Below are 8,537 nucleotides of genomic sequence, written 5' to 3' on the forward strand. Positions count from 1 at the left end.
GTAAACTATAGAATTGAATCTGAAATTTCTAGTTTATAATTTGTTGGCATATGATTACTTTTGCTTTTTTCAGGAATTAGATGTGATAGAGTTTAGTAATTTGGATTTCCATGAATGGCACATTGGAGTGGTAAGCTGTGTAGATGCATTCAGATCCATGTCATTAAGTGTTATCTTGTAATTAACCTTTTGAAAAACATCACAACCACACTTTTAATAAAGAATCTCCTCTAGGTGTTGGCATTATCTTGAAGCATCCTTTCCTTCCTAAGATTGCAAATCATTTCCTATGTGCTCGATGATGCCAACCAAAATTATCAAATCTCCATTTTATCTGTGTAGCAGGTTGAAACAACCATCTTTCTTCATCCCTTAAAACATGATGAACAAATTGAAACAGCCCAAGCACTTCTAATTCCTGTTAAGTTCTGGCTTTGCCTAGTTATATTAATCTTATAGTATTCTAATGTTTTGATGACCAATGATTGACATCTCAACACTAGAAAGTGTTATCTCTGCTAAGCATTTTTCATTACTTGCTTGAACACTGATGACTGAAGCATAGAACATGGTATGCAACCAACAGGATCGTCTACCAAACAGTGTCAAAAACTCTGCCAACCAGTTATTTGTTATAGTGCAGCATCCTCATGTCTCACATCAAAGTAGTTCCATGGCAGCCAATAGAGCTACTGGGATTGCTTCTTATTTCGACTAAGGCACCACCATCTTGATAGATGAGAAAGCAAGAGAATTTCTAGAAGATAGTAAGATATTGTAGCAAAACTTGGTTGGACTCTTGTTTGGATATTTAGCCTCGTTTCTCATCTTTGTACATTTGATTTTGAATCATAGAAGTGTGGTTACAGCAGTTTCATTTGTGTAGTGTAAATAATACAGTATGATCTTATGAGTAAAATTTGTACAATAAAACATTAAAATTTTCAACACGTTAAATACAATATATGCCCAATAGTTTTTTGTTTGCTGATACTGGGCTTAACCGAAATTCTTTATTTTCACAAAATTTAAATGCAGATGATTCAATACTGGTACTGCATTCATGGTTGCAGGAATCATAATTTAGTGTGAATTTATAACATTCCTCTGAAAAGGTGGTGCCATTACTTTGCTATTATGACGTGAAGAGTCAAACTTATACAAATTTTGGTTCAAACAAGGAATGTGTGCTTGCACTTTTGTGACATGTCTAAATCTCTTTAAAAGTTGTCCCAAGCTTGTCTATTAAAATGAAAAAGAAAACAAAGTTATTATCTAAATATATTTCATGTCTATGGATTTTGTGGTTTGTCAATTTGCAAGGATCTCATATGCAGATGGGTACGTGCATGTGCACACACTCATACATCTTAGTTCTACTCGTGTGCCCTAGTGAAATTAAATGTGTTATAACCTTTGTCTGACAACAATTGGTTTTCATGAGTCTGTCTTAGCCATTAGAGATAAAAAACCCTTTTCACTGAAGATCGTATGCAGCTTCAGGATGATGTTGTATATCGATTTTGTATCCACTTGTACTGGCATATATTTAAGAGCAAGGTTGTAAGTATCATATCATTACCCGTATTGGTAGAGCCCAATACGTATTGTATCTTATCGTCTCGTAATGTAAAAAATCTCAATTTTTTAATAATTTTTTTAAAAATTCCCCAAAATCATGAAAAATTAGAAAAAAAATAGCAACAATTCTAACAAAATCATAACACATGAAACAATGATGAATTGCACAAGATACAATCATAAAATCACATATGAAGCATTTATGTTTCTATGAGCTCTATAAGACATCATCAAACATCAACTATCTCGTAAGAACAATGCAAAATATTAAATATCTTGCAATTAAGAACATTGCACAAGACTCATACTTTCATATTACATAAATAAAAATATTATGACAATAGTTGCACTCGATTTTCAATCATTTTCCACTAATTAATTGAGTGCCCCATGGTCATGCCGAATCATCTGATGACATTTTACCTTGATATAAATCCCTGATTTCCGTGGGGGGTTGCAGGGGCAGTATCCTTCGAGGCAAATTTTTTTTTAGGATAAATTTGTAATTTTACTCGTAATAGAGATTTTTTACCTTAATACACTTGAGTGAAAAATGCACTCTTACTAGAGAAAACCACAAAAGTTCTCTCTCTCTCTCTCTCTCTCTCTCTCTTGCGTACAAATTGACCCCCAAATCACTCTCACGACTCATAGGGTGCATGAATACCTCTCTAATGACTTCTATACAAATGAGAGAGTCGGCCCTCAAAAGGTCTTTAAAACCCAAAAAAAAATATGATTCAAGTTCTTTTTTAAGTGTGTTGATCCTACAATATAGGGTTGTATCGTATCATACATACGATACATATATGATACACACTCGTATCATGATACGAGTGTGTATCATATTGATTTTATTCATAATAACAATACATTTTGTACTATATCGTATGATACGGTACAATACTTGCAACCTTGCTTGAGAGATGAAATGTAGAAGGGATTCTGAATAGATTCTTTCACTTAAACTTGTTAGCCTTTTGTGTTTGGTGCTATGTCACAAAGATAAGGATGCATATGTGACTCATAGACAATGCATAAAATTGAATTTGAAAAGTAGGACTTGAAGACACGAAGATGTGTATATATAGTTATATGTATATATAAATATATTCTGAGATTAATATTTAAAATAACAAAATATATACTTTAGTTATTGGTTATTTTAAAAAACTGTAATGTGTGCATTTTATATATCCACTAATTAAGATTGTGTACTTTATTAATTAAAGGGACTTGTCCTTAAAAGCTAAGAATAGGTTTTAGTGTTTTACCTTATTTTGCAAATTTAAAAATAAATTAAACCTTTTTTTTAAGGGGGGGGGGGGGGGGTAAGAACTGGTTTGGGGAGAGAGGGAGGGAGGAGGGGGTTTGGGATTCTAATTGCGAGAGAGAGAGAGAGAGAGAGAGAGTAGTTAAATGTACAAAAGTAGCCTTAGCCATGCGTTGATCATGTCCAACATGGTCAAATGTGTCACACCCTGGCATCTCAAGAGTAGCATTGTGTCACTAGGGACATTTGACCAAAATGGTGTGTCCCAGTGACAGGTTCGGTGCTGAAGATTACCCGCTTTTCTTCAATCTATCTTCCATCTCACGGATCAGTATTCTTATTCACCTCTCAAGCACCATAGTTGCTCAGTTTGCTACAGCAGAGTCCTCAAATTTCAAAGTACATGATCATAGCCAATGTAGACAAAATTATAGTAGCCTATTCTGTTGGTGCACACCTTTCTACTCGACAAAATGTGTAAGTGATTTTAAGTTTCTTCAAGAGGAAAAGGTGCTTTGAAAGTGAATAATTTTATGCAGAAGCTTTTGTCATGTTAATAGCCATTACATTGATAAAAACAATGATCAGAGCTCTCCCTTAAAAGTCACCGCTATCCTTGAGATTGAGGGCCACTAAAGAAGGGTGTCATATAGCACAAAAATAGACTAAGTGGAAATGCATTTCGTTGCAAGTTATTTAAATGAGACTATGAGGAACGCCTCCTGTTTTCCTTTCTTGGGTTTCATGATAAAGTCATCATCATCATAATCAAACCTCTTTTCTTGGCTTTGAGATCACCATTTTTTGCAGTCATTGATTTTCGAGGGCTTTTTGAATTTTCCTTAGTTGTTGCTCTTTTGATTGGAGTTCACATTCGTTGTTGCTTCTGCCTCTTTTGCTTCTTCTCATATGCTTTCTTTGCTCTTTCAGGTGAGAGCATCCCATGTTCCATCATCCTGCAACATGAAATGCTTTCACTGCATTAGAATTAGTTAATAGTATCTGCAATGATGCCAATACAGTAGACAATCTAAATATAGATACCAGAAGATTTGTCTGTGCAATGTGACCAGCCTCGCTCTTCACCATTATCAAATGACTTCATTATGAAACAAGCACTTTGTATTTTTTGTATGTTTTAGAATCATGGTAATTCTCATCAATTGGAGTTCCCTATCTTCCACCGCGAAACATTAGCAGGATCCATGCTGTACGTGAACTTTTTCAGGACTTTTTTAATGTGCTATCAGTTAGAACTGCATAACCTAGATTTTTGAGTGGAATACTCACACTATAAGGGAAAGTTGTGTTGTTCTTTGAGTAGCTGCACCATAGAATGTTGCTTCCCAGATAATACAGAAAAAGATTCATGGAAGATATATTTTTATTGTTCCGCAAAGTAAACTCTCTTAAAACTTAGTTTGTCATGTGCTCTTAAGGTAATTGCATTTTCCAATTTTGGTTGGTAGGTGCAAGTTATTAGTTGGTATTTGGCTTGTCTTTTGAATTTTTCTTGGAGTTCCATTTTTTGACTAAACATGATATTTTCTTACTTATTTTTGTTATTTTTTTTATATTTTTTAAGCCCCGAAATTTATCACCAAACCTATAATATCGCAAGAAATAGCCTCACCGAGATATAGCTGATACTGATATTTGTGACTATGTATTAGACATACTTGAATATATTCTCCCCCCTCATGCATTCAGACAAACTAACTATATTTAATTGCAGAAGAAGGGTCAAGCCAATACAACAGGTATTGCCAAGCAAAGGGATTGACTTGGAGAACTAGAAAGGAACATGTATTACATGTCAAAAATTTGATAAGGTACCACATGAATATTCTACGATAGTAGGTGTTGAAGGGAGTGAGAACTAAGATAAAACACAGGCTACATGTCATGAGCATTTGGATACTTGCAGATAGAAAGAACAACACTCAGAATATAAGGGCTAGTTTAGCAAACAAGAACATCATGATTTTAGGATTCACTTAAAGATTTTAAGTAGGGTTGAAAGTTAAATGAGATTTATTGTTCTCTCTCTCTGTCTCTCTTGTTACCCACTTCTCTCTCTTTACATTATGTACCCAAAGCATCCAACTTCAAGAATAGTATGAATTATACATTTATAGTTGAACTTTTTACAAAATAAGTTCATGAATTCATAAGTTGGATAACTTACTTTATGAGATTGCATATCAACTTTGGCATTTGCATATTCAATGAACTAGCAAACTAGAAGTTGGATATTCCATAAGTTCAACTAGTTGGAGCATATTCACTCATCCAGATCTTGGAATGAAAGATAGCAGTTGTTGGAACAGCTCACAGAACCAACTACTACACCCACTTCATTTTCCCCAACCATCCCCCATACATCTGGAAACATGAATAGAACTTCCTGTGATGAACTCCAAATAGGTATAGCCATGCCATTGTCAAGTTCTATGATGAAAACCTATATGGAAGAAGGGAACTGATTTGAGGAAATGAGCCACAAACATTTCCCAGATGAGCCTCTTCCTGTACCAAGAGTTACGCTCACACCTAGAGGCCTACCATCTGCCTAAAATTGCAGTTACAGAATAATACATTGCAAATAGTGTTTAGAGTCTAGACAGTGGACAAAATGAAGTAGTAGAATGGCCAGAAGTCGCTTAGACAGTGAACAAAATGAAGAAGCAAAATGGCCAGAAGTTGCCTATCTATATATGTGCAAATAATGGGTGTAAACCAGCAAAACATAAATAGATAAGATCATTGAGTGCAAGATGATATTGTAGGAGACAATTATGCTAATGTAGACATGGGGTCAGATGAATGGAAGGGACAGATAACAAAACTTGTAAATTAAAATTGTTTAAAAACATGAGTACTTCAAAGCGAAATAGTGTGAGAAAATCCTTCAAGATTAAGGTTAACACAATCTTCTTGAGCTCTGAATGTCCAATAGCTTCTTGCATTTTGATTTATAAAGGATAATAACCAAGGGTTCACCATATTGATTCTTGAACCCAGTTTACCATATATAAAGGGCAAAGAAACCACTTTTCCACTACATAGTGTCTAGGAGTTCTCAGTTTGGGAATGTGATACAGCTTGGTTTTTATAGGTCAGGTTGAAGCTCCATAAACTAGGTTTCTGCCATCATTTCCACAGGCTAAAAAGCAAGGTGGAATTACTCCCATGTTCTTAACCAGAGATGCCATTTGAGATTTGTTATGCTTCAGCCAGAAGGACCAGGAGTGACTGTAAGACTATATATTTTTCTGGTTCTTTTTCTGTAAAATGAATATAAATGATGGCATTTATATTTGGTGAGCCATAGAATGCACCACTAGAGGTGAATAAATGGCTACACTGATGAGGACAAGTTTGAACATATAAATGTACATTTTGAGGTATAAACTTGGTCAATTTGATGACTGATAATACTGGGGAAGTGTTTCTTGTCAGAAGGCTTCCAAGCATAAAATCAGACATCTTCATATTTGAGATTTTACAAAAGCATGTAAGGTTGATCTTTAACAAAAATGCAGGAGCAATAATACTTGTTGAAATGTGCTAAATATGAAAGTTATAAAATTGATGTGTAACTAAGTAAATTGTCTCTCATGCATGACCAGAAAAGCTATTTATGAATTCTTAAATACATATGAAATGTTTTCCCACATCCAGAGTCAAAGAAGAACATGGCTGACAGTTTTCGTTCTTAACTTTGAGAACCCATCCTAGATTTGCCACAGATATGTGTAAAGGAGTTTCATCACCTTTCAGCAAGTTCCTAATCATGTATTTGTTAGCCACATGGATCTAGATTTTGAAAGGGTGTAATATGATTTTCTTCTGTTCTCATGCGCAGAAAAATTAAGATTGCAACCTGGTCACATTCCTTTGCGACATTTAAAGTGTATGAACTGATGCATCCAGAAAAACTAAAGAACAATCTTCACGTAATGACCTCACTTCCCAAGCCAAACTTCAAATTTAGTTACAGAGATTCAAAGACTCCAGGAAAAACACTATTACATCAACACAAAGAGTCACCACCAAGGGTGTGTTTGTGTATCATCGGTAACAGTCATTTTGGGCACCCGCATTTGTGTCTCCTTGGTGGGACCCACATAAATGCCTTGTCTCTGCGCATTTTCATGGAAAATACCAGTTTTTTGTACGACGCAAACACGCCCCAAATGATTCATTTGACATAACTTTGTCACAAAAAAAACAAATTTATACTATGTTGTCCTGCTCCAAATACTTCCTAATTCAATATTATCAAAAACCAGTTATCAACGCCTTTAAAAAAAAACAGTTCTCAACATGCATGAAATATCAAGACGTGATAAAATTGGTAACCAAGAAGTAGCTAAAAGGAAAAAGAAAGCACACCAAAATTCTGCCATTTCACTCTCCGGTTTCTGTTTTGACAGCGATTCATAGAAGATTCTCAATGGCTCCCTCTGCTCAAAGATGAATAAAAAGTTAAGAAATCATTCATCAAATCTGCCTCCCTCTACCAGACATAACATGAAGACAGGAAGGAAAAAAACAAAGGAAAAAAAGGGAGTGGCCCATCAAACAGGGGAAAATCAAACATCTGAGACCTCTTCAGGTATATCATATCTCTGTCCAGGCAAACTGTACACCTTTTTCTCTGTCTTCACCTTCACACGGGTCACTGTGCTAACACTTTTTGAAGAACCCCCTGATATTTTGCCCCTAACCTACAACAGGGCCAATCACCAAAACCCATAATCACAACACCCAATATGAAAAGCCAAAACCAATTCACTGAAAGAAAGACCAACCGGGTACCTTTTCTTTTGAGAAAATGGACACTGATTTGCTCTTGGCATGTCCACTCTGCTTATTTGATGAGCTCCCCACCTTCTTATTGACGTTCACATCTCCCTTTGGCTTTGTAGGACCATCCACCTTAATTGGTGGCCTCAATTTCACAGAGTTTGCATTGGCTCCTGCAGTTGCCATGGCTGGACCTACTCTAGCTTATGGATCTGCACCTGCTAACCATCACCTCCAACCGTACTTATCACTCCCCCACGCCCGTACAAATCCTTGTTGGTATGCACTAAATCTATTGAAACTTCTCTCTTTTTCTTTTCTTTCCCTTTCTCCTAGGAGAAGGCCTTGAAATTGAAGTGGATATACAGAGGGGAGATGGCTTAGACTCAGAGGCACCACTTTTTTGTTCTGGATAAAAGTAAATGTGGGGCATCGGTTTCTCTGCTCTATAACAACCTTGGATGTGTGAAACGTGAAAAAGAAGTCTGTTTCTCCTCAATTTCTGTGATGGAGTCCACCTACCCCTATTTGCTTTTTGTGGTGATGTGATAGCACGTGTCGCTTGACATTCGTAACACGTATATGTACTGCTTGTCTGATATGGCCTCCACGTGTTATCCTGATCTTGGTGATCGATCGGATCGTAGTTAATTCATTGGACCATTTCTTTCTTGTTTGTAATGTCAGGTTAATGCTGCGGTTTTGCTAATTTCTTTCTCTCCCATTGATTTGGTTGCTTGGCGTTTGTGTTTCCTAGCAAGAGTCCCCTGGTCAATGGCAATCATGTTTTAACCAAACTATGGTTTCCATATGCATGCTTAACATGAAATGATGATGATTGAACCACTTGATAGAAGTGAGACTCACAGAG

General features: G+C 35.9%; 1 protein-coding gene across 1 annotated transcript; it reads right to left on the reverse strand.

Moving 5' to 3' along the window:
* Positions 1-3,397: 3,397 nt before the first annotated feature.
* LOC149830162 (uncharacterized) lies at positions 3,398-8,000 on the reverse strand. The gene is made up of 4 exons (XM_090016349.1): positions 7,679-8,000; positions 7,468-7,587; positions 7,253-7,323; positions 3,398-3,810 (listed from the first exon to the last, which is right to left on the reverse strand). Exons 1-4 carry the CDS (start codon positions 7,850-7,852, stop codon positions 3,723-3,725), a joined length of 453 nt encoding a protein of 150 aa, XP_089872475.1. The 5' UTR covers positions 7,853-8,000; the 3' UTR covers positions 3,398-3,722.
* Between the last annotated feature and the right edge of the window lie 537 nt (positions 8,001-8,537).

Source organism: Nuphar pumila, chromosome 8 (assembly GCF_984573655.1).
Source record: "Nuphar pumila chromosome 8, dmNupPumi1.hap1.1, whole genome shotgun sequence".
NCBI classification, from domain to species: domain Eukaryota; kingdom Viridiplantae; phylum Streptophyta; class Magnoliopsida; order Nymphaeales; family Nymphaeaceae; genus Nuphar; species Nuphar pumila.

Excerpts from the sequence above, each read along its gene's own strand:
- LOC149830162 (XM_090016349.1), bottom strand. The coding sequence starts at position 7,852 with ATGGCAACTGCAGGAGCCAATGCAAACTCTGTGAAATTGAGGCCACCA. Across the intron at positions 7,324-7,467 it reads GATATGATATACCTGAAGAG|AGGGAGCCATTGAGAATCTT; the intron begins GTCTCAGATGTT and ends ATCTTTGAGCAG. Across the intron at positions 3,811-7,252 it reads AGTGAAATGGCAGAATTTTG|GATGATGGAACATGGGATGC; the intron begins GTGTGCTTTCTT and ends TTCATGTTGCAG.